The sequence below is a fragment of the Lygodium microphyllum genome, chromosome 25, assembly GCF_053477565.2.
Source record: "Lygodium microphyllum isolate KBCC chromosome 25, Lygodium_microphyllum_v1.1.10, whole genome shotgun sequence".
NCBI classification, from domain to species: domain Eukaryota; kingdom Viridiplantae; phylum Streptophyta; class Polypodiopsida; order Schizaeales; family Lygodiaceae; genus Lygodium; species Lygodium microphyllum.
This window is the reverse complement of record NC_141159.1, coordinates 79702326-79728781: the sequence shown is the minus strand read 5'-3', so window position 1 is coordinate 79728781 and position 26456 is coordinate 79702326. Positions and strand designations below refer to the sequence as shown.

The 26456-nt window shown below is 41.9% G+C and overlaps 1 protein-coding gene and 1 pseudogene across 2 annotated transcripts in view; one reads left to right on the top strand and one right to left on the bottom strand.

Moving 5' to 3' along the window:
* The first annotated feature begins 1894 nt into the window (after positions 1 to 1894).
* The window catches only part of LOC148014417 (vacuolar protein sorting-associated protein 2 homolog 3-like), a 162840-nt gene continuing 138278 nt past the window's right edge, over positions 1895 to 26456 (top strand). Inside the window, exons 1-2 of one of the 2 annotated variants that reach the window (XM_087667423.1) lie at positions 1895 to 2042; positions 2126 to 2170. In XM_087667423.1, coding sequence (XP_087523549.1) covers positions 2009 to 2042; positions 2126 to 2170 — 79 coding nt within the window. In that variant the 5' untranslated portion in view covers positions 1895 to 2008. The remainder of the gene's footprint in view (positions 2043 to 2125; positions 2171 to 26456) is intronic. The other variant, XM_087667422.1, reaches the window with a different exon arrangement.
* On the bottom strand, positions 5245 to 6872 carry LOC148014419 (uncharacterized; annotated as a pseudogene).

Sequence of the window (26456 nt, the reverse complement as noted above, 5' to 3'; positions counted from 1 at the left end):
TAAATTCAAAAAAGAAAGGTTAAAAAACATTGTTATGCCCCATATAGGACTATTTTGATGTTTTGCAAGGTATTTTTGTAGAAAAGTGTATCGACTCTAGCTATTCTTGACTATTTTGGTTTGGAATGCATGCCTTACTACGATGTAAGGTTGGAGAGACGTCTCTTTCTGAACCACTTCAGGATTAATGGTATTACTTTGACCCTATGTGGCAATAAAGCATGCACTACAAGCCTCTCTCTGAACCTACTTTAGAATTGAAAGAAATACCAAGCCAACCTACTTTAGAATTGATGGTATTACATCGACCCTACGTGGCAATAAAGCATGCACTCCAAGCCTCTCTCCAAACCTACTTTAAAGTTGAAAGAAATACCAAGGCTCTCTTTGAACCTACGTGGTAGTAAGAGTCGAGACATGCATAGGTCAATTGACTTGCGCAAGTCTATACTGCTCGTGAAATAGTTGGTGTGGCCTATTAACTTGACCTGACGTGATTTCATATCTTGCAAAGATAGAACTTGGTGTAGTGCACAAAGTAACTTCAAAAATAATGAATGTTGGATTAACTGGCACAAGTAATGTTGTGGTGTTCTTCACCTATTAGCAATGCAGACATTCCAAGCTCAAAATGGATATCCTCTTAGCTCCTTCGATGCACTCACCTGATATATTTAGCCAAGTCCTTTAGACGTTTGACTTGCGGCCTAGCCTTGCTAGGGCAAGTTGATGGTCCTGCCCCACTGCAAGTTCATGTACTTGCATGTGGCAGGGCTCTAAAGCATGCACTCCACACCAAAATAGTAAAGAATAGTCGAAAATAACCAATATATTTCTCCACAAAAATACTTGAAGAAAGACTAAAGTAGTTACATGCAATAATATAGATAGAGCCGCGCTACACCCATGTTCACAAGTTCACTAGGTGTGGTCTAGACTTTTAAAGGTTAGTGGCCACACAAGTTTAGAACTTTAATGAAAGTAGTCACATGCAAGAATATAGATAGAGTTGCTACAGCTAGGTTCACAACTTCACTAGGTGTTGTCTAGACTTCTGAAGGTGCGGTCACACAAGTTTAGAGCTTTAATGAAAGAGGCCAGTTCTAGGTTGCAACGTCTCTCTCTCTCTCTCTCTCTCTCTCTCTCTCTCTCGATCTTTTTGAGCACCTTCCATTTTAGCCCCTCTCTCCAAGGTCCACTATGTTTGTAGACATTAGGAGGAAGACGAGAGTTGGTTGTCATCTTTGCACAAAGGCATCATCAACATCATTTATGTGTAGGTTGAGGCAAATGCCCAAAACCATCTAGCTTTCAATGGGGGAGGTTTTAGATCGATATCTTGCCCTCCCTTTTACTTTGGACGGGGGAGGTTTCTAATTGATAGCATGGTGGTTCCCTCAAACATCAAGCTACTATGCAGATTTATATTTTTAGCCTGTCTTCTCCCTCTCTTTCTCTCTAAATGCATGAACGCTGCAAGAGTGCTTGCTCATTGTTTGTTTTTATAGTTATGTGTGTGCATGTGCGTGCAAGAGCCTTGAGCTTTCCAATACGAAAACTTAAACTTCACACAACTTGATCGCCAAATGTGGAAGTAATTATAGTCCATCTATTTTTGGAGGTACTTTAACAACCATGGCAAGTCTTGATGGTTACGGCCCTAAGTCAACGTGACACGGGCACACATGTATTTCATTGACTTGCACGACTCCAGAAAGTCGAATTTGATTAGGTGTGGCCTCAGGCCTGGGCCACAGCACAAAGGATGGATTAACAGGTCATCACGTAGGGGGCTTCAACGGTCACATTTGACTCGGAGTCCACCGCGTGGGAAGATCTCTCTCTCACCCCCGAAACAACATCCCCCCGTCCCCCGTCCCCCTCCCCTCCCTCCCCCCCCCCCCCCCCCCCCCGCCCCCCCCCTTTCCCCAAAACACGCTCTCGTAGTAGAAAAGCTCATCTGCCGGAAGTAAAACACACCATCGCTACACCTGCGGGAACACCTCCGATGAATATATTCAAGTCCACGCCAACTCCTAAAGGTCAGTGTATCATTTGCCTAATCCCTGAGCTTTTCTCTTCTTTTCCTGTTTCTTGTGATCTCTTGTTGGATGGTTCTCTGCAGATGTTCTTCGCACGAGCAGGCGAGAAACAACTATTGCAACCAGAGGTACTCAATTTGCTGGTCTAATCATTCTATGTGCATGTGTCTGCACAAAATGCAGTGAATTTCATGTGTTTGATGTACTCTGAATCCGTGTGTGCACAAATGAAGCAGGATTTGCATGTTTGATGCGGGGGCGCCTTTACAATATACGTGTGTGCGTTCTGATTAAGTTAACATAGGGGGGTGATGCTATTAAGGAGGTCAGCAGCACAAAGCACATAGAGTATGGAACCATCAATATAACGTAGTGATGCACAATTGGATAGTAATTGTTCTAAAGAACTACAAAAAAAGGGCACACGCTAAAAACCCGAAGATTCAAAATTGGCATGGTTGCATAACATTCATATGTTCCATAGGGCCCAAAATCTGGTCCATGCAAAGAAGTAAGATATCTGTGAGTGACGAGAAGGAAATTTATCGAACTGTAAAAAGTACTTCCAAAATTGGAACTATCAGGTTTCACAGTCCACTGATTAAGTAGTGACTGTAGATCAAGACAGCTCTGAAGGAGATGATGGATGTCTTCACAAATAGTCTTTTTTTTGCTATAATTTTCCCATTGATTGGCATCTTTATTGAAGTAAATAATTTCAATGGAAGTTTGCTATCCACCAAATGATTCGTATTTGTCTATCAGTCGTATATCATGCTAGCATAGACCATATCATGCGTGTATATCATGTTAGCATAGTGCATATCATGTGTGTATAAGGGTTTTTATTGGCTTGTATTGTGTGTGTGCCCACTTAATGGCTGGCTAAGTGGCACTTTAGTGTGCTGAATTTGGTAGTGCTTATTGTTAGAATGGTGTGGAACAATGGAAGCAAAGAGACAAAGCTGATATAAGATTGCTGTAAACACAGAGACATGAAGTTAAAGAGCATAGACTCGAAATGGAATCCATTTACCAAGGCTCAACAAAGGCATGGGTTGTTGGCAACTAGTAGAGGCTGTACACTCCCTCTCTCTGAAATAAAGTGTCTCATATGACCGAATCAAGTGGAAGAGAGGAGCAGCCAATAAATAGGTGAAAATAAATATGAATAACATGATTAGGTCGACCGCATTAAATGTGCCATAAATCAAGTTGGCTGTGTTAAGTGCATTAGGCTCAGATGAGAAATGCCTTTTTCTAGTGAGCTCTCTAACCTAGGATATATACAATGTTAACACCCTCTCTCATCAAATCATGGATGATTAGTAAAATAAAGTATATAATGAGTAAGGACACATCATAGTACGTATAACGATAACAATTAGATAGGACCATGGATACCCAAACTGTGAGTGATCAAGCCACCACCAAGGTAGCCTTGGAAACACACTAATGTCAATATTGATCAAATCAATCCTTGACCTTGGGAAGTAGAAATAGTTGAATCTCGATGCTTGTCACAAGTTAGCTTTTAGAAATCACCATCATGACCATAAATTTCTTGACTTCATCCAACCCACCAAAGTGTCTCCTCATATGAGAAAAGACTAGGAGCAAAGAACGCTCTTTATAAAACATCCCATCGTGAACATGCAAGGTCAACTAGCTGTATGATTTGAATCTGCCAGATTTAGTTGATGCTTATAGAAAGCTATACTCAGGGCTCACTACATTTGCATATGGATGAGGCTTAGATATCCCACCATGACCACCCCCTCATACTTTTTCTTTGGTATTGGAGAGTTGTGAGAGATGACAATATCACTAGGGCTAGAAAGTGACAAAAGCCGGTGCGGCCTTCGCTGCCTGGCTTGAGTCATCAGAGGAGTCTTTATTCTTATTATTCTTCTTCTTGTGCTCCTTGTGCAATGCAACTAGCTTCTTGTAGTCCTTTTAGGGGTACTCCTTCTTAGCACAATGGTAGCATTGATTTTTCTTCTTTTTTTGCTCGTCTCCCCTATCTAAAGCAATAATAGCATCCATAGTTGATAACACACGTCTCATACTTCCATACGTGTATATGTATGAAAGTATGATTGAAGTATGATTCAGACCTTGGGCTGAATCATACGTGGCCCTAATTTTTTTCTTAAAAGACTAAAACAATATAAGAATGGTAAGTTGAACCTTAATATGAATTGTAGATGTTTCAAAAAAGCTTACACTTTGAAAAACAAGTATAAAAGACATTGAAGCTTCACAAGAGGACTATGAATTTTGAGATTGAGATTATAATCAGCCCACAAAGATCACATTGTTGGGAATAAAGGCTCACCGTGCCTTTTACGGTGTTCGGGTGTGAACGCACCCTTACACTTGTACTTTATATATATTATCAAAACCTAAAGTGGTACATCTCGTCATTGTACCAAACACCTTGTGTGTCGTGCTCTCATTCTTGCTTACTCTTCTTACTCTGAACTCTGCACTTAGTCTGACCTATACTCTGTCTCGATCCTTGCACATGTGCTATCAAACTATCTTCAAAGTGGGCAAGAGGCAGCTTGACAGTTGGTCAATTGTCACAGGCGAACGAGAGTAGACGACATGCCAGCGTAGGTGATAGGGCTGTGACAGGGTTGCGACCGCAGGCTGATAGGGCAGGCGACAATTGACAGTCGCAGTGAGCAGTCAGCATGTGACGTGCAGGCTAGTGGGCACCCAGATGGAGCAGTAGGCGATAGTAGGTCGGCGACAAGTGCAGGGGCGACAAGTGGACAGGTTGCCACAGGTGCAGGTCCAGTAGGCGACAAGCACGTAGGTTAGGCGGGCGACCGCCGGCACAGATCCAGCAGGTAATGGGGCGACAATACGGCCCAGGCGGAGACCACGCCTGGTCAATGTTTGACAAACCTGATTTTTCCCATTTTTTAGATTTCTTGCAATCTTTATTTCTTCTCCCACTGACGGGCGTTCATGTGCACATGCACAGTGTGCAATTTTGACCTAGAAATTTAATGCTTTTCTCGGATTTTGGGACCTTGATGTAGGACATGACAATCTGACTCATAAATTGCAAAATCAGTGTACATTTGCTCGGGAAATTTTGGGGCTTTTCGCATTTTAGTGTAATTTCTTCAATTTCATTGAAATTTGTGCACATTAGACCCAAGAAAATTGGGGCTTTTGTAAAATTTCTTCAATTTGTGCAACAATTGCATGGTATATGCACTTGGATACACGTATTGATGCAATCTGGACAAATTTCCTTTTGAAACTCAAGACTTTCAATCTTTTCTATCATGCAATCAGTGAGCTCATACACCAATCCCATAGTGGCACCCTCTCTATCAACAAGATGCAAAATCTTTAAAATTGGAGCACATAGCTTCACAATCATCTTGGCATTGGTCCAAAATGAAGAACCCAAGACAATAGATGAAACTTGCAAAGCTTTGGCACTTCTGCTCACTTTCTTTTTGCAATACTCATCACTAACAACCATGCGGTGCAATCCATTGAAGACTCTCTCATCCAACATGTTTGCCAAAATGATAAACATATATGCAAACTGAGTTTGTGATGGTTTACGCAATTCTTTTGAGCTAAACTTTCTATACGAAGCAAGAACTGTATTTTTTCGTGTAACAAATGTCACAACGTGCACAGCTTCTTCCAAAACAGGCTTTACCCAAGAAAGTTCTCAAATATCCTCAAACAACAAATCAAGGCAATGGCATGTGCAACGGGTGTAAAAAATGGTTGGCCACTCTTGCTCCACCAAGTGACCAGCACAAACACAACTGGCTGCATTATCCATGCACACTTGGACTACATTTTGAGGTCCCACTTCAAGAATGGCACTCTTGAGAATTTCAAAGATGTACTCTCCTGACTTATACTCACCACTTGTATCAACTGATCGCAAGAATGTGGAACCAAACATGCATGAAACCATTATATCGATAATGGGTTGACGACAAGCATCAGACCATCCATCACAAACAATGCTATAGTCATATCTTTTCCATTTCTTTCTAAGATCAAGCAAATCTCTTTGCACAGATTTGACCTCATCATCCAATTCTTTAGTGTGCAAGTGATGGTATGAAGAGGCCTTGAAGCTTGGGCCAACATTTCCAATTGCCTTCACCCCATCAAGAAAGTGAGGACTCCTCACCTTCCAATGAGGAATGTCCTTTGCATAAAAGAATTGACGAAGGGCAATTGATACCTCTTTCCTTGCTTGTACGTCCCAACTTTGAAACAAGAGGCCTTCCCTAGCATTAGCTTTGCGCTTTTCATGCATCATTCCATGAGCATCACTAGCTTGAGAGGCACAAGCAGCCACATTGGCATTAGCACTTCTAGATGCATCTCCCAAATCAGAAATCTTTGCATCCAATGCATCCTATGAACTCATGTGGGAGTACTTATATGCAATCTACGAACTGCATCTTTTACATCTTGGGGTGCACTAGAGCATTTATCAACCCCAAATCCCTTCAGCCCCAAGATGTGGGCACGAATTCGAGCAGGACCACCATTCCATGTGTGGGAACAATATTTGCATTGCATAGTACGCTGTCCATTCTTCAATTTCGGCAATTCAATCACAAATTGCCACTCTTTTCCTTGCTTTGGAACCATGCTGACCTGGAAATCTGAGATCAGAGAGAGAGAGGATAGGGCTGAGTACTCAGCAGTGAGCACACTGCAGTCTGCACATGCTGCCCTCTCGTGAAGCTCAATTTCTGCACGCACACCTAAAGTTGAATTTCTGCACACATTGATCACCGAAGTCTGAATACTGCTGGTTGCACACATGCAGGGTGACCACGCAGGTTTCACACGTAGAAAAAACACAGAGGACTTGGGTGAAAACCACCGCAAATAGGGCGCCACAAAGAAATCGTCAAATTGGGGCAGTTGTGGAAAATTTTTTTAAATGTGAAGAAAACATCAAGTATGAAATGGCATATCATACCTTTTCATACGAGACGTTTTCAGACATCTAGTATGATGATTCATACACTTATGAATCCAATTGTGCTTCCAATTGCCTTCACCATGTCAAGAAAGTAAGGACTCCTCACCTTCCAAATGAGGAATGTCCTCTTTCCTTGCTTGTGTATCCCAACTTTGAAACAAGGGGCTTCCCTAGCATTAGCTTTGCGCTTTTTAGGCATCATTCCATGAGCATCACTAGCTTGAGAGGAACAAGCAGCCACATTGGCACTAGCACTCTTCGGAACAATAAGCAGCCTCTTCCTTTGGCTGCTTGCACACGAGTCTCCGCTCTAGTAAGGAACAAGGTAATCTTATTGCATGTGCATTGGTGGCTACAGCATGCAATGAAGAACCTTTAGTGGCTACAACATGCAATGAAGAACCTTTATGTTATAGAGATACTTTTTCAGATGATTGTTGGGTGGAAGCAATGAAGATAGAGATTGTTTCCATTCATCAGAATGACACTTGGTAGCTATGTGACTTGTCTTATGACAAGCGAGCAATAGATACCAAATGGGTTTATAAAATTAAAAGAAAGTGAGATGGTTCTATTGATAGGTACAAAGCTTGCTTTGTTGCTAAGGGCAATGCCCAACAACAAGGAATTGACTTTCAGGAGACCTTTGCCTCTACCTCTCGATTACTACCATTAGGAGTATTATTGCCCTTGTTGCCACTTTCATTGGGAGGTGCATTAGTTGGACATTAAGACAACATTTCTCCATGAATATCTCACTGAAGAGGTATATGTTTCATAGCCTCCAAGATTTGCCGTCTAAGGCTTTGAGCACAAAGTCTATCGTCTCAAGAAGGCTTTGTATGGATTAAAGCAAGCTCCACAAGCTTGGTATGGCCACATACATTCTCATCTATTGCATCTTGGATTTTAGAATAGTCCGATATGAGATAGTACAAAACCAAGGTGAGTCACTGGTTGTGAAGGCACTAGCACTTGCTCCTCTCCCTCCACCATAACTAGTTAGGTGATGAATGATCATAATGATGAATGTGGAGGAGAAGCCTGAATAAATAGGCAAAATAATGCTAAATCATGTCAGGTCTCGGCTAGGATTTAATACTGGCGGGCAGCAATAAATGCTAAAATGACCATCATAAAATGCCAAGAAAAATGCCTAAATAATCAGGATAATATCCTAGAGCCCTAGCCCACTGAATTACATGCACAAACTCAGCCATGAACTGACATATCTGCTAACATGTCCATAATTGTAGCAAATGAGAGTTATAGGCAAAAGATCACAAAACAAAGCTCCCACTATTAGGGATATTCGGGTAGTAACTGGGATATACAATGCAACTAACAGTGCAAGCAAAGGCATAAACTACCAATGTACCAAATGCTGTTAGAGGCAGAGAGATGTCATGTACATAGATGCAATCCTAAGCAAAGGAGTAGCATACATAAGTCGATTGTGCATAAGAGATCTCCAAACATAATAGAGATCCACCAATGTGCAACTAACTCATTGCATATGAATAGTGAAGCATAAGTATATAACCAAGAATGTATCCAAAGCAGTCAAATGTGTCTAATAGAAGGATGTGTTGTGTGCACAAGCCAAAGCTAAATCAGCACACAATCATCCGTGTTTGCAACAAGGACATGGTATGCATAAACCAATAAGCATGTAAGAGACTCCCATTGACTCAAGAGTCTAAGATTTGCAATGAAAATATCAAAGTGCTCCCATGGAAGTAAATCCGGAAAAGCAAAACTTAGTACATGTGTCTCATAACATCCGGGTGTCCAAAGACATGAAGTAATACATCTGGGAGCATATACTCACAATATGCCTTCAAGCCCGTAAATGGGAAACCGTTGAAGCAAATAGCCACTGCAAGAATGTATCCTACGGAGCTCAGATCCAAAGCTTAGAGCCTAACATAAGCATATGTGGGTATAGTAATCAACGCCAAGCATCAATACATCCATGTAGCATCCCCAAAGTATATGTAGGCATTCAATAAATAAGCATTCACATTGTATGTAGCAAGCCCACAGGTCATGGCCACATGGAACTGGGATTGGGAAACGTTGATGGGAATAGGAAATGCAGTTGGAATGGGGGAGGCCCATTCAGGGATGGGGGGAACATGAACATGATTGGAATAGGGAGGTCCCATTTCAGGAATGGGGGGAACGAGAAGTTAAAAAATAATTCTACATTAGACAACTTCACAAATAGTCAAAGACACACTGGAGTCTAAAAGAATACTTTAAACATCATATTGATCATTGCATTTGCCATGAATAGCACTAGCAACTGCGTGCAAGATATATTGTATTATTAAGGCCAATTGACATTGCAAAATTGAAAAATTCAAATAAGACTTGAATACATATTACATGTGATATTACATGTTGGGTGTAAAGGCCCTTCGCTACACTTCCCGTGTATATATTTTACTTGTACATGTGACTGCACTCTTGCGGGTGTAAATGTACCGTACCCTAAAACATAAACACATTCTTTCATTCTTTGTGTGTGCCACATTGGTACACACCCAACTCAAGTCTCTACTCTCTCTGCACTCTCTACTGCTGAACACACTCCATTCTCTCTGCGCACACCACTTGGGCATTTTCGCTTTCCTTCAAACTGGTATCAGAGCTTCGGCTAAGGTGTGTGCGCTTCCCAGAGCTTGTGCGAGACATCGCCAGCGCTTCGGTCGTGAGAAATCAGCAAGTCATCATCTCTGCTGGTCAGGCGAGAGCACGCGCGAAACAGGCGACAGTGCTGCAGGCTCGTTTTTGCTCAGTCTGTAACCAGACAGGTCAGGCGCAGCCATTCCAGGTCGGCACAGGTCAGGTCGTCATCTTTTCAGGTCACGTTTCTGTTCAGGACAGTCAGGCGACAGTGTTCAGGTCACGTTTTACACAGGCGACAACTGGACATACAGTCGCCAGGTCAGAAACAGGTCAGCGTGGACAGGCGACAGCCAAATCTGCTCAGCGACAGCTGACGTGGTCAGCGTGGACAGGCGGCAGTTCGTTTCTGATCAGCGTGATCCGTCGACAGGTCACGACAGTCATTTTTGCAATTTTTTTGTGACTTGTCACATTAAAATAGGCCCCGGTTCGCGCGCGCAAGCACACTTCTCAGATTTGTGCAGATTTGAGTCAGAAAATTTGGGGCTTTTCCAGATTTAGTGCTGTTCATGCATAATACAGACATTTGCGTCAAAATTGCAGACATTGTGCGCGTATAAATTGGGGATTTCGCCAAATTTGGTGAAAATTTGCTCGTTTGAGTAAAATTTCTCAACATTGGACCCATAAAATTTGGGCCTTTTGCTGTATTGGTGAAATTTTGCTCAGCCAAGTCAGATTGGTTAACATTCGTGCACACTTGGACCTGGAAAATTTGGGGCTTTTGCAAAATAATATGAAATTTTGCTGAATTTGCCCGTTTTATGCTCTCGGGAACATGTATTAATGCAATTGGGGCAGATTTATTGCAGAAAATTTGGGGCTTTTCACATTAGTGATGTATTTTGAGCCGATTTGTGCTTTGACAGTGGAATTACAGCAAATTCACTGCTGGGAGAAATTTGGACTTGGGATGTATCAAATGTTATGAAAAGGCAGCTTCTCTTGGTACATGTATTGCTGAATGCTCATTGTGCAGTGAAACAGTGGCACATACAGCACTCCGGTTATTGCATTTGGGCATTACGGTAATGTATTATTGAAGTGGGAGCTGTCTTGTATGCATATGTATCAGATTTGCTTTGTGTATATGCTGTAATCAGCCCTTTGGACTGAAATTACAGCAAAATATCTGCTTCTTGGGCACACTTTGAAGTGCAAGTTTGTGTATTTGCTGTTATATACAGCAACCTTGCTATTGGCTGATTGCATTCAGCATTCTATTGCAGAAATTTATTGCTGAAAAATGGCTGGAAGTGCATCCACTGCTGATACAAAGAATCTTTTTGAGATTCGCAAATTTGATGGCAATGGCTTTGATCTTTGGAAAGATCGTATGCAGGGTATCCTTTTTCTGAAGGATTGTGAAGATGCTTTGGCAGAACAAAAACCTGCTGCTTTGTCAGATGAAGATTGGGCTAAAATGAATAAAAAGGCCATTACTTACATCAAAATGGCAGTTACTGATGATATCTTGGTTGATATCAAGGGACTCAACAATGCATATGCAGTTTGGGAGAAACTCAAGGCTACGTATGAGAATACTACTCCTGTTAATCAGGTCCATCTCATGCGAAAGTTAGTCAACTTAAAGCTTGATGAGTCTAAGCCCGTCTCAGAGCATTTGGCTGCATTTATAGGTATTTTGAGTCAGTTACAGGATGCAGGCTTGCCGGCTTTTGATCCCAAGCTAAAGGCTATCTTCTTGCTCATGACTTTGCCAGATTCATGGGAAGCATTGGTTGTGACATTGAGCAACAACCCCAACTTGACATTTGATGGTGTACGTGGTTCTATCCTCAATGAGGAGATTAGACGCAAGTCTAGTGGGGAAAACAGTGGATCAGCCTATAATGTTAGAGGACGGACTGAAAAGAAGTCAAATGCTGCAAATAAGCATAAAAATCGCAGCAAAAGCAAAGAAAAACAGCAAGATGTCACTTGCTATCAGTGTGGACGCAAAGGGCATAAAAAGCTCGATTGCAGGTACTATAAGAAGGAGCAAGAATGCAAGAAGCAGGCTAATGCAAAAGGCAAAAAGAATGAGAAGGATAGCAGCTCTACCCTTAAAGAAACAGAAAAGGCAAATATGGTATCTAGTGTTGTCATTGAGGAGATAGAAGAAGATAAAGTGCTGATTTGCTGGTTGCATCTTTAGATCCACATGCTATGACAGTGGAAGACATGTATATCACTAAAAGGGATGTGATAGATGCCTTGTTATCTGCTCATGATGGTTTGTCACAATCGTGGATTGTTGACAGTGGTGCCTCATTTCATGTAACTCCATCTCTGGAGTGTTTTTCTACTTATGCAGTAGGTAATCTTGGGAAAGTTTACCTAGGGAATAATCATGCCTGTTGAGAGTGGAAAAAGACTGAATTTTTGACTGATTTTTGTTGTTTTTGAGGTCTGAATGATTGATTTTTGATGGATTTAAAGTGATGTATGGTTGTTAATAGAAGTGTTTGAGAGTGTTTTGGATGATAATGATTATTTTTTGGAAGTTTATGATGATTCTCAATGGAGATATGAAGCTCTATGATGTTCTGTTGAGGTTCTGATTGGTTCTGTATAGCTTCTGTATTATTCTGATTTTCTTCTGTATGAAGCATGGATTGATGATTGATGAAGATTGAGATCTTTTGGAAGCCTATTGAATAGTTTTTGATAGTTTAGAATGGTTTGAGTATGAGTTATGAGGTTCTGATGACCTTCTGTAACCTTCTGTAGACCCTCTGTAGAGCTTCTATCTCTGCTCTATCTCTGTACCGTAATTGTACTGTAGCTGCTCTGGTACTGTACTGTAACTATTCTGTAGGATATTGAAGGAGTGGGCACCATACATCTGGCTCTTGAAAATGGCCAGGAATTGATTCTTCATGATGTTAGGTATGTACCTGGCATTAAGAAGAGCTTGCTTTTTGTTGGGCAGTTAGATAGCAAGGGTTACTACACTATCTTTGGTGGTGGAATGTGGAAAATACAGAAAGGATCTATGCTGGTCACTAGAGGTGGTAAAAAGGGAACTTTGTATTATCTTCATTGCAAGGCACTTCCTGGAAAGTTTGTTGCAGTTGCAGAAGTACAGTCACACATGGAGCTATGGCATAAGCATCTTGGACACATGAGCCAAAAGTGTTTGGATGCACTTTTTTCACTTGGAAGAGTTGATGTGAAAAACTCAAAGCTTGACTTTTGTGATGACTGTGTCATTGGAAAACATGTAAAGGGTTCATACTCTCATGGAGCCTCTAGGAAGGCATGTATCTTGGATTTAGTCCATTCCGATGTATGTACCATGCCAATAAAAACTCATAGTGGTTTCCGTTATTTTGTGTCTTTTATTGATGACCACTCTAGAAAGCTATGGGTTTATTTGCTTAAGCAGAAAAGTGAGGCATTGGATGCTTTTAAAAGGTTTTATGCATTTGTTAGTACTCAAAAGGGCTTAAAATTGAAATGCATAAGAATAGATAATGGGGGAGAGTACGTATCTAAACAATTTAATAGTTTTTGTGATGAAAATGGGATTAAACGAGAGCTTACAGCCCCTTATAATCCGTCATCTAATGGTGTGGCTGAGCGAATGAATCGCACTTTATGTGAGAAGATTCGGTGCATGCTGTCCACAGCTAATCTCTCGCAATTGTTTTGGGGAGAGGCACTTAAAACCGCGGTGCATATATGCAACCGATCTCCATATCGTGCACTTGATAGTGGCTTCCCTGAAGAGGTTTGGTCTGGCAAACCTGCTTCATATGACCACTTAAGGGTCTTTGGCTGCGAATGCTATGTACATGTGCCTGTTGATAGCAGGACCAAACTTGACATGAAATCCCTCAGAGGCATTTTCATGGGTTATGGAGATGATGGTGAAATGGGTTATAGAGTTTGGGTTCCAAGCATGAAAAAGGTACTATGCAGCCAAGATGTGGTATTTAATGAATCAAAGCTGCTGAAAAATGCCACATCTAGTGATGTAGACAAAAGGAAAGTGAAATTTCAGCATGATCAGCCACTTAAATAGCCATCAGCCACACTGAAAATTCAGCTCGATTTGATGCTGGTTATGATAACAGCATGTCATTATTGAGCCAGATGCAAATGGGCAGCAAAGGTATGCTGAAAATCAGTTTGGGCAACAAAATCAGCATGCTGAACATCAATTACAGTAGCCTGAAAATTTATTACAGCAACCTGAAAATGCAGTTTAGCGGCCAAATAATGAGGTCATCGACATTCCTTTGGATGTAGATCCATTGTTTGATAACACAGATCATTGGGTGAGAAGGTCTACACGTGTCAGGAGACCCATACAGAGGTTTGATCCCTCTTTGGACTGCATTTTACTCACAGATGAGGGTGAGCCTCTTACATATAAAGAGGCATTGTCATGTGAGTTAAAGAAAAAGTGGGAGCAAGCTATGCAGGAAGAAATGAAGTCATTGTATCAGAATGATACTTGGGATTTGGTTTCATTGCCCAAAGATAGGAAAGCTATTCCTAACAAGTGGGTCTACAAAATCAAATGTGTGGATGGCAAACCCAAATACAAAGCCAGGCTTGTGGCTAAGGGTTATACTTAGAAAGAGGGGATTGACTTTCAGGAAGTCTTTTCACCTGTTGTCAAAATGACCAGTCTTCGTGTATTGTTTGCTATTGTTGCATCTATGGATCTTGAACTTGATCAGATGGATGTTAGAACTGCATTCCTGCATGGTGATTTAGAAGAAGAGCTGTATATGAAACAGCCAGAGGGCTTTGTTATGCTAGGAAAGGAGCATTTGGTGTGCAAGCTTAAGAGAAGCTTGTATGGTTTAAAACAGGCTCCTAGACAGTGGTATAAGAAGTTTGATGCCTTCATGCTCTCACAGGTTTAAAAGAAGCAATGCAGATCACTGTTTATACACAAAGAAGGCTGATGATGGAAGCCTTATTATCCTTGTGCTTTATGTGGATGATATGCTTATTGTTAGTAAGCATAAGAGCCAGGTTAATGCATTGAAAAGATAGCTGAATTCAGCCTTTTCCATGAAGGACTTGGGTGCAGCTGAATATATTTTGGGCATGCGTGTGACGAGAGATAAAGAGCAGAAGCTCTTATTTCTCTCACAAGAAAAGTACATCAACAAAGTGCTTGATCGTTTCTCTATGACAGATGCTAAGTCACTTGGTGTTCCATTATCACCATACCTTAAGCTTAGCAAAGCTGATTGCCCAAAAGATGACATGGCAACCAACTCTATGAAGGGTGTTCCTTATGCTTCAGCTTGTGGATCACTCATGTATGCTATGGTTGCCACTAGACCTGACATTGCTCATGCAGTGGGAATTGTGAGCAGGTTTATATCGAACCCTGGCAAAGCACATTGGGAGGCAGTGAAATGCATCTTTCGATACCTTAAGGGCGCACAAAGAAAATGTATTTGCTATGGAAAGGGTGCATTAGATCTGCAGGGATGTTGTGATGCAGACATGGCAAGTGACTTGGATACTCGCAAGTCTACTAGTGGGTATATATTTACCTTGATTGGTGGGGCAGTTTCTTGGTGCTCTAGATTGCAAAAGATAGTAGCACTTTCTACCACTGAGGCTGAATATTTCAGCCACTGAAGCTTCGAAAGAAGCTGTTTGGCTTGGTCTCTTGGTCAAGGATTTTGGGCTGCCCACCAAAACACCTGTACTTGGATGTGATAGCCAGAGTGCTATATGTCTAGCTAAGAATGCCATGTTTCATGCACGTACTAAACATATTGATGTACGGTATCACTTTATCAGACAAGTGTTGGATGATGATCTAGTCACACTGACTAAGATCAAAACACAAGATAACCCTGCAGATGCTCTCACAAAAAATCTTGCAAAGGCTCAGCATGAGCATTGCATTCGACTAGTGGGAGTTGGTTAAAGGTTTGCTCATGACCTTTAAGTGGGAGGTTGTTGGGTGTAAAGGCCCTTCGCTACACTTCCCGTGTATATATTTTACTTGTACATGTGACCGCACTCTTGCGGGTGTAAATGTACCGTACCCTAAAACATAAATACATTCTTTCATTCTTTGTGTGTGCTACACTGGTACACACCCAACTCAAGTCTCTACTCTCTCTGCTCTCTCTACTGCTGAACACACTCCATTCTCTCTGCGCACACCACTTGGGCATTTTCGCTTTCCTTCATTACAAAGGCTAAAGTTTAAAGTGGTGTGCACACAATTCAAATAGTTTTAGACTCTAATGATTAAACTTTAGAATCAAAGAGTCAAGAGCTGCGAGCCATAATTATAAATACTAAGCAATGAGTACTCAATAAACTATCAAAAAGATACATCACATGTGTCATGATCACACTGCGAACTAGACTCTAGAGTCTAGTGTCTAGTCTCTAGTACATAAAAAAGATACATTTGTCATCAATGATCATATATCATATATGTCTCTAGGACCTCAAGAATCAAGACTCATCGGCCATATCACTGTCAGAAGTGGTGCAGCAATGGAAGCGTAAAGAATATGCTGAAATAAATGCTGAAACACAAGACAGAAGAAAGAAAGAAAGAATGAACACAGTAGACAGATGAGAACTCAGATGTATGCTCGGGAAATGGAATCCATATCGAACACGAGACAGCAGCAAACAACGGTGAGTCACTGGCTGCGTGGGCTCCTCAGCACCGGCTCCTCTCTCCCAGAAGGACCTCCACTGATGGCTGAAGCACGAAAGACTGTGGAGGAGGAGCCCTATAAATAGCCACAAAAGTGGGGAGCATAAAATGCAGGTCGGCCAGCAATAAATGCTAAAAATACATCATAAATGGCCACAAAAATGTGCCATAAAATACTGCATAAAATGCTACATAAAATGCCTAGCCTCCGCACACAGACTCACACCATGAGCTGACTCATATCTGCTAACACCCTCTCTCAGATCATGTGTGAGCTGATACAATAAAATAGTACAATGATGGAGAATCATAAACTACACAACAAAGAAACACCAGAAGGACCATGGATGTCCAAGCGGTGAGTGGCCAGCCCACCACCAAGATGCCTCGGAGAGTATCTGATGTCGATGTCGATCATACCAACAACACCTGAAAATAGAGAAGACTCATAGCAGCTCTCTGTGTAATGTCACCTATGTCACTCAGGACATACAAAGCCAAGCTGCCAAACATGCCTCTGAACATGTGACCATGGATTCCCGCCTTTGGCCAAACCACCAAAGTGTCCCCTCAGGTGAGCTCCAGACGAAAGCCTCTCGCTCCCTATCAAGAAGAACAGCTCATCATGAACCCAGAAATCAACTCCAGTCTCTAGGATTTCACTGCCAGATACCGTCGATGCGTTAGGGACGTCCCTCTCTGGAACCTGTGCACCTGTATCAAAATATAGATGAGGCACGGCAGCCCCACCAACACCCGCTCACACTCTCTCTCTGGCACCGAGGAGTCGTGAGGGATGACCGCATCACCACCACTAGAAAGCAGCCGAGGAAGGGGCCACCAAGCCCTTCCCGCGATCCGAAGAAGAGGATCCCTTCCGCGCCTTGGACTTCTCCTTTGGCGGAGGATCGGAGTCGGAGTCTGATGAAGGAGAGGATTCATCGGTAGAGTCAGCATCCCGCTTCGTCTTCTGCTCCTTCTTCCTGGAAGCCGCTAACTTCTTGCAGTCCTTCCGCAAATGTCCCTTCTTGCCACAGTGGTAACACTGGGCCTTCGACTTCTTCTTCCCGTCACCCCTCTCTAAAGCTACATAAGCCTCACCTCCATAATGTGCCGGAAGCCGCCCCTGTAATCGCAAGGATGCCTCATGCTCAAGAAGCATCGAGGTCATATGTGTAAAACTGACAGGAGACGATGATGTCTTCGCCCGCAAAGCATTGGCCACTCCATCAAACTCCGGGGGGAGCGTGTAGGAAGTGCACGGAGGAGCCATATGGAGAGGATAAGAAGAGAAGTAGAAGAAAAGAAGGTCGTTTGGAGAGTGAGCACAGCCAAAACGCAACCAAAAACACCAAAAATAGTGAGTTCACATGCAATATAACCCAAAGGCTGACCAAAATAAGCCAAAAGCTGCTGCACAAAGTGAAAAAAATCAGTCAAAAACTGCCAAAAACAGCAAAAACGGCCTGAATAATCAGAAAAACAGGCAAAAATAATGCTGTAAACAGCAAAACGCAGGCTGCAAACTGAATAAACAGGGGCTAAAGACTGTTGCCAGCAGGTTGATGAAGAAAACACGGGCAGCAAAGAGTGGAACAGCAGTAAACGCAAATCTGTCCAGAAAAACGCAAAACGCAAATGCTGAAACACTGTCGCCAGCAGCAAATCAGCAGTCGCCAGCAGGAAGGACAGCCGCCTGATCAGCAAGAAGGGTGTAAATCCTGAAAACAGCAAGAAAACACAGCACAAATAGGTTGCAGTCTGAAATCTGATACCATGTCAGAAGTGGTGCAGCAATGGAAGCGTAAAGAATATGCTGAAATAAATGCTGAAACACAAGACAGAAGAAAGAAAGAAAGAATGAACACAGTAGACAGATGAGAACTCAGATGTATGCTCGGGAAATGGAATCCATATCGAACACGAGACAGCAGCATACAACGGTGAGTCACTGGCTGCGTGGGCTCCTCAGCACCGGCTCCTCTCTCCCAGAAGGACCTCCACTGATGGCTGAAGCACGAAAGACTGTGGAGGAGGAGCCCTATAAATAGCCACAAAAGTGGGGAGCATAAAATGCAGGTCGGCCAGCAATAAATGCTAAAAATACATCATAAATGGCCACAAAAATGTGCCTTAAAATACTGCATAAAATGCTACATAAAATGCCTAGCCTCTGCACACAGACTCACACCATGAGCTGACTCATATCTGCTAACAATCACCAGTGCTCTTCTTTGCTACCTCTTGTGCTACATCTTTGCTTCTCTTGCTTCATCTCCCACTCAGTTAAGGGATCGGCATTTGTAGTCACATTGTTGCAAAGCATACTTAAGTTTGTACTGACAAAAAAAAAAACAGTGGCCTTCTGCACACCAAGGCTGCTCCTTTTCTTGGATGCAATGTGGCTGTAAGAGCTCCACAATTGCTCCAAACAAGAGGAGCTAACAGCTTGGCTCAAAATGCGAATTGCTAGGCGCTAAAGCTCAGGGCCATCGTAGCCATAATCCTTCCACCACAGAGGACTGCCTCTAGTGAACCTGTCCACCTTTGCATCACCACAACCATATGAACCACGGAAATTCCTGTAGAGTACAAGGTGATCCTTCACTATGCGTCTCATCTCAATATCAAGAACCATGCGCTCCAAGATGCGCCTCTAGCCATTAGCAACCTCCTTGTCACTCTTCTGCCCACAACCCTGAAACTTTGGGTCCAGCATGTATGTTGCTGAATGCAAAGGAGATGCATAGGCATCTCAACGTGTCACACATAAGGTGTGGGTCTCATCATAGTGATCCTCATCTGGCACCAACCCTTATCGCTTCTACAAGGCGCAGTAAGTGTATAACAGGTTGAACTATGGCATCAATCCTCTTCACCTCATCCCAAAATCCCATGTCCTTAGTTGTATCTATGCATGACATCCCTGTAGGAGTAGAAGCCAAAGGGGAGCTCTTAAACTTATCATTGATGAATACTTGTCTCAATGCACCACTGCACTTTCTCAAATGACCTAGCATCAAGAAGTTGTAAAGCAAAGTGAGTATCAGAGTACTTGAGGAGAATCTTTTTAGACTTCTTTGAAAATTCATGGCGAACATATCTATTATTGATGGTTGAGCACAAATATTACCATCTCAGCAGCTTTAGTAACGGTTAGCTCAACCCATGAAAGCTTACCAATATCCTTGAGAAGATGGTTTAAAAGTGAGCCATGCAAAAACAAACTGTAACGTGAGGATAGTAGCTCTCAACTATGGTACTAGTTGCTCTATTTGTTGGCTCACCATCTACCATGAATGCCACAACATTCTATGGCCCAACCATCTCATGTTGTCTATCCACTCATGGGCAAGTACATTGGCACTCTTACCTATGCTTGAAGCATCATGAGATGAAACAAAGTATATCTCACCATGAGAATATGCTACTAGCCCACGAATGGATCTCTTGTGGCTATCAATCCATCCATCTGTGATCAGTGTCACACCATGGTGTACCCAAAGCATCTCCGTATCCTCTGCAACCTGCTCAACCTTGGATCTCTCCCGCTCCAAGAGAGTAGTATGCAAGTGCTTTGATGATGGTGGCGTGTAGGTAGGGCCATGTTTGGCAATCTTCTTCAACATTCCCTTGAAGAACTCCAATCTAATTGATTATTAAATACAATACACATCATGATTTTAGATTTCATGCGTATAGTATTGTGTTGAGAAACCCTTCACCCTTTACCTACAGTTTGCGTTTTTTGCATTTTTGCGTTTTGCGTTTAGGGTTTGCAGCCCCAAAAAGGGGCGCCATCCTAGATTGACTATGCCTATTTATAGGCCACTCTCTCATTCATTCCTCACGGCTGATTCATTCAGTCCATCACCTCTTCTCTCCAGCCTCTCCACTACCCTCACACCCCTTTAGGAGGACATTGCGGTTCGTGATTTGTGGCTGTCTTCATCATCTTCCTTGTGCTACAGCACCATTGTTCCCTTGTATCACATTCACTCCATGATTCAGATCTTCATCATTCCATTCATTAGAGTTTCTTCTCTCTTCTCTTCTCTTCTCCATGTTTGTCGAGCTTACTCCTAGTTCTTCCCTGCCAACCCTACTGTCTCGCTGGTATGTCATCTTTTGACATAATGGATACAAACTTCAAAGATCAAAATAAAGATATAAACAAAAAGCATTTATTATTTTACAAATTTTACCTCGCACTAAAAATTGAGAATGAAGCTCTCTTCCCAAGTTGAAGTGAATGTCGATGAAGCTCCTTGAATGCTCTCTTTAATACTGGTTGAAAGGTGGAGCAAGACTGATAACACTGTTGAGAAACCACTTCTTCAATTTTCCCACTTAGCGTTTCACTCTAATAGCCCCAAAAAGGAACGATGTCCTCATTCTTGTCATTTTGTAGGTGGGCGCCCACTTAGTGGTGTGCTACCCTAGACAACTTATGCCTATAAATAGGCTGTCACTTCATTCATTCATCCCCATCTCTTCTGTCATTCTTCACTCCACTTCATTCGTCACTCCAACATTCTTTCCTTCTCTCCCCAGCCCTTCCATTGCCCTCACACCCCTTTTGGTAGACATTGCGGTCCTCGGCGCATGGCTGCCTTCCACCTTCTTCACCCTTTGCTTCAGGCGCCTTGTTCCATCATCAAGTCTTGTGTTTGGAGGTTCCATCTTGTTGGTGTCATCATTCGATAGCTAGTGACTTCTCTCTCCCACCTGGCGACCATCACACTGCCTGCGTTTGGGTCTACTACTCCACCTAGTGTCAGCACTCTCCACCTGGCGTCAACTTTCAGTACTTGGCCTCAGTTCCTTGAGTCCTTGGTATTTGCATTTTGCAGCTTGGGGACATCCTCATCATCTGATGTCATCATTCAATACTTGATGTTAGCATTAGGGCCGCTCTCCTTGCATCTGATTGCTCTGACACACTTTGGGATTTGCATTTGCTGCCCAAGCCATCTCCTCGGCATTTGAGGACTGCGGTTTGCTCCCTCAACAGTTGGTATCTTCCTCATCTCCAATGGCATGTGAGGATTGTAGTTCGCTCCCTCGATAGCTGTCCTTCACCTTCCAGTGATTACTTCGATAGCCCAAGGACTACGTTTTGATCCCTTCACTATGCAGATTCCCTAAAGGTGCTGTTGCTTGATTTAGATAGGACAATGCAGCCATCTTTTGAGCTTCAACTCCTCTCAACTTTTCTTTTGTGTTCTTCTTGTGTTTTTGAGTTTTTCTTCTCTCTCAGTGTTTGCCTTACACACTGTGCTCCTCGCAAACCCTATTGTCTCTCTAGTCTCTTAGTCATTTTTTTGACAAGCATGAGTGGAAGCAAGAGCTACTGGTAGACTTAACACCCCTTACTTAGAATAGCCAAAGGAGAATCAACCATCTATCTAGATATGCAAAACATGCTTGTATTCGATCTTGGGAGGGGGCTCAAATGTTGATTAAGTGGTGTAGGCAAGCCCAAATCTCAACCTTGAAAGATGGCTCCATGCTAGTCCAAAAAGCACCAGGATAGCAATTCACCATGCAAATAGATCGGTTTTGCTTATGGGATATAGAAACTCTCTAGGACCGACGACCCTACACCGTTTAATGACGCTTTTGGTAATTTACATGTTTTGGGGTTGCTTTAAAGAGCTAATCAAATTGTAACGCATTTCTATCTCAACATCCATGGCCTAGCAGCTCTCTTGTATCCCGCTTGCAAGAGCCCCCTTCCTCTTTGCGGACCAGGAGCTAGCCTCAGATAGAGATGCTTATCTCCCGAAGGCTTTGCATGGTCCATACCTCCAAGAGCTAATAAACTATGGAGACCAAAGGGAGTAGCCTTTGCTAGTATAGTGTGCTGGAAAAGGGCCTTTTTGGTCAAGCCACTATTTTGGGGGAAGTCATTTGGGTATTAGTAACCCGATGTGCAAGAGGTGGGCTTAAGTGTGCTTGCTGAGGTAATTGAAATTGAAATTTATGCTTTTAGTGAATATTTTTGATTTTCTTATTAATTTTCACTTTTAGTAAATTGAAGTTATTCTTCATTTGGTGTGTGTGAGAGAAAGAGATTGGTCAGCCTATTCTCTTATACACACCAAGATCTGAAACAAACTTATTATCAGGTAATTAGAACAACTTATTTGTTGTCGTTCTGACTTGAGCATGCTTAGAGATGCGTATAAGATGTCAATGGCACAATAGGGAATTTGGAACTTGAGTCCATATTTGTTCTAAATAAGAGAATAATTTTTTTGAATTTTGATTTTCTTATTAATTTTCAATTTTAGTAAATTGAAGTTATTTTTCATTTGGTGTGTGTGAGAGAAAGAGATTGGTCAGCCTATTCTCTTATACACACCAATATCTGAAACAAACTTATTATCAGGTAATTAGAACAACTTATTTGTTGTCGTTCTGACTTGAGCATGCTTAGAGATGCGTATAAGATGTCGATGGCACAATAGGGAATTTGGAACTTGAGTCCATATTTTTTCTAAATAAGAGAATAAATTTTTTGAAGTCATCTCATCTCAACTTCAATTTTCAGGTGAATATAGATGAGTTTAAGTTAACAGGGGCCACATTGAAAAGTGTGAAGAGAGAGAGAGACGAGCAGGACGCTATCTTTAGAGAGTTGTATATGGAGCTGGAGAAGATTGATTGTTGAGTATCACGTACTTGTAGGGGTTTCATTTGGTGTGTGAGAGAGAAAGAAATTGGTCAGCCTATTCTCTTATACACACCAAGATTCGAAACAAACTTATTATTAGGTAGTTAGAACAACTTATTTGTTGTCGTTCTGACTTGCACATGCTTAGAGATGTGTAGAAGATGTCGATGGCACAATAGGGAATTCGAAACTTGAGTCCATATTTGTTCTAAATAGGAGAATAAAATTTTTGAAATCATCTCATCTCAACTTCAATTTTCAGGTGAATATAGATGAGTTTAAGTTAATAGGGGCTACATTGAAAAGTGTGAATAGAGAGAGAGATGAGGAGCAGGATGCTATCTTTAGAGAGCTGTACATGGAGCTGGAGAAGATTGATTGTCGAGTATCACATACTTGTAGGGGATGGTGGGCCACTTCTCAAGGTATTGTAGTTGGTAGTAGTAGCACATAGGTGGTAGTTAGAACTTATGCGAGGTGTGGTTTTGGAAGCTCTTTTACTTCGATTGCTTGTGTTTTGGAGGATGCTTTTTGTAAGATGAATGTAAGATGGCTTCGTTTTAAGGATGGTTCTAATCCCCATAGCCACTCCCTCCCTAGAGCAATATCAGCTCTTTCCATGTTCATTATTTGGAAATCAAGCTTATATTGCTCTAGGGAGGGAGTGGCTATGGGGATTAGAACCATCCTTAAAACGAAGCCATCTTACATTCATCTTACATTTTTATCTCTGAGCACGAGTGATTCTTCTCCTCCCAACCACGCCTAGATATGTGTTGGCCCCTCTCATCCGTATTCCTTTGCCAGCCGTCCACATTATTTGGAAATCAAGCTTATATTGCTCTAGGGAGGGAGTGGCTATGGGGATTAGAACCATCCTTAAAACGAAGCCATCTTACATTCATCTTACATTTTTATCTCTGAGCACGAGTGATTCTTCTCCTCCCAACCACGCCTAGATATGTGCTGGCCCCTCTCATCCGTATTCCTTTGCCAGCCGTCCACTTCTCTGGAGTCCTACTATTCTTGGACTCTCTTACTCTCTAGGCTCCCCTTAACCCTGTTCGGGCGCCCAAATGCCCGGATGGTCATTCTCGTGCATGTTCCCCTAGATTTACCTTAATGTCACATTAAATGTCACTTTTAATGTCACATTCCATATTTATGACCTTAACGTGACATTAAATATCACTCTTAATGTCACATTAATGTCACACTTTTGTTCGAGAACCAAAGTATGATGAGCATGGCAACCTCGTTAGCGATGGGGATTTTGTGGATATTGTTCTAGGCACATCAAATTCATCTATTGATGACCGTGAGTCTGATTTGAGTGACAGGTCTAATGACTTATCTGACTAGTAGTAGCTTCTAGATTCTTTTTGACATTTGTATCTCCTACTTTTTTGTACTTGTATACGCTACTTGTGAATTGCCATGACTGTAGCTAGATCCCGAGACTCTTTTTTGACCTATTGTACATGTTTTTAAATTTATAATAAAATTGGAGTATACATTTTGTCTCAACCACTCAAAACTTGAAATGTACATTTGTGGCTTTTAAAAGTTAAAAGCCTTTAGATTCTTTTCGACATTTGTATCTCCTATTTTTTTTGTACTTGCATATGCTTGCCATCATTGTAGCTAGATCTTGAGACTCTTTTTTGACCTGTAGTACGCGTTTTCAATTTTATAAACGAATTTGGAGTATACATTTTTTCTCAACCACTCGAAACTTGAAATGTACATTTGTGGCTTTTAAAAGTTAAAACTAAGACTCTCATGTTAAAACAAATAATATTTACTAGACTATCCCTTAATTTCCTATGAATTTTTAAATGACAGTATAAAACACTGGATTTTATTCAACATTTTCTTGTATATGTTTAGTACCATAATAAGTCAAGGAACGGGATGGATTGTACTTGACTACTGTGATGTGGGAGCTAGTGCCTTAACTAGCCCAACAGAAAGTTATTGGAGTAAAGTGGGTCTTTAAGACCAGATATCATAGTGACAACACTTTGGATAAACACAAGGCCTGATTGGTGGGGGCCAAGGGGTTTCTTTAGAAACCGTCCATTGATTTTGATGACACTTTTGCTCCTATTGCACGGATGGCCACCAATTAGGATGGTACTTACACTTGATAGCCATAGGAGATGACCAGTCTAATAGTTGGATGTAAAGTCTAGGTTTTTTTATGGAGACATGGAGGAGGAAATTATGTTGAGCAACCTCTTGGGTTTTCTAGGTCGGATGGATAGCCTGATTAGGATGGTACTTACTCTTGATAGCCATAGGAAATGATCGGTCTAATAGTTGGATGTAAAGTCTAGGTTTTTAATGGGGACATGGAGGAGGAAATTATGTTGAGCAACCTCTTGGTTTTTCTAGGTTGGATGCATAGTTAGATTCAGACACGTATGAATCATCATACCAGACGTTTGAAAACATTTGGTATGAAAACGTATGATATGCCATTTCATACTTGACGTTTTTCTTTTTTCTCACATTAAAAAACAACTGCCATGACGGCCCCAATGATTTCTTCCTGGTGCCCTGTTTGCGGCAGTTTTCATCCGAGTTCTCCTCGTTTTTTCTACTTGTGCAGCCTACGTGGTCAGCTCTCACCTTGCACGTGTGCAATCAGCAGTATTCAGACTTCAGTGATCAGTGTGTGCAGAAATTCAGCTTCAGGTGTGCGTGCAGAAATTCAGCTTCATGAGAGGGCAGCGTGTGCAGACTGCTGTGTGCTCACTGCTGAGTACTCAGCCCTATCCTCTCTCTCTCTGATCTCAGTTTTCCAGGTCAGCATGGTTCGAAAGCAAGGAAAAGAGTGGCAATTTGTGATTGAATTGCAGAAATTGAAGAATGGACAGCGTACTATGTAATGCAAATATTGTTCCCACACATGGAATGGTGGTCCTGCTCGAATTCGTGCCCACATCTTGGGGCTGAAGAGATTTGGGGTTGATAAATGCTCTAGTGCACCCCAAGATGTAAAAGATGTAGTTCGTAGATTGCATATAAGTACTCCCACATGAGTTCACAGGATGCATTGGATGCAAAGGTTTCTGATTTGGGAGATGCATCTAGAAGTGCTAATGCCAATGTGGCTACTTGTTCCTCTCAAGCTAGTGATGCTCATGGAATGATGCATGAAAAGCGCAAAGCTAATGCTAGGGAAGGGCTCTTGTTTCAAAGTTGGGACGTACAAGCAAGGAAAGAGGTATCAATTGCCCTTCGTCAATTCTTTTATGCAGAGGACATTCCTCATTGGAAGGTGAGGAGTCCTTACTTTCTTGACGTGGTTAAGGCAATTGGAAATGTTGGCCCAAGCTTCAAGGCCTCTTCATACCATCACTTGCACACTAAAGAATT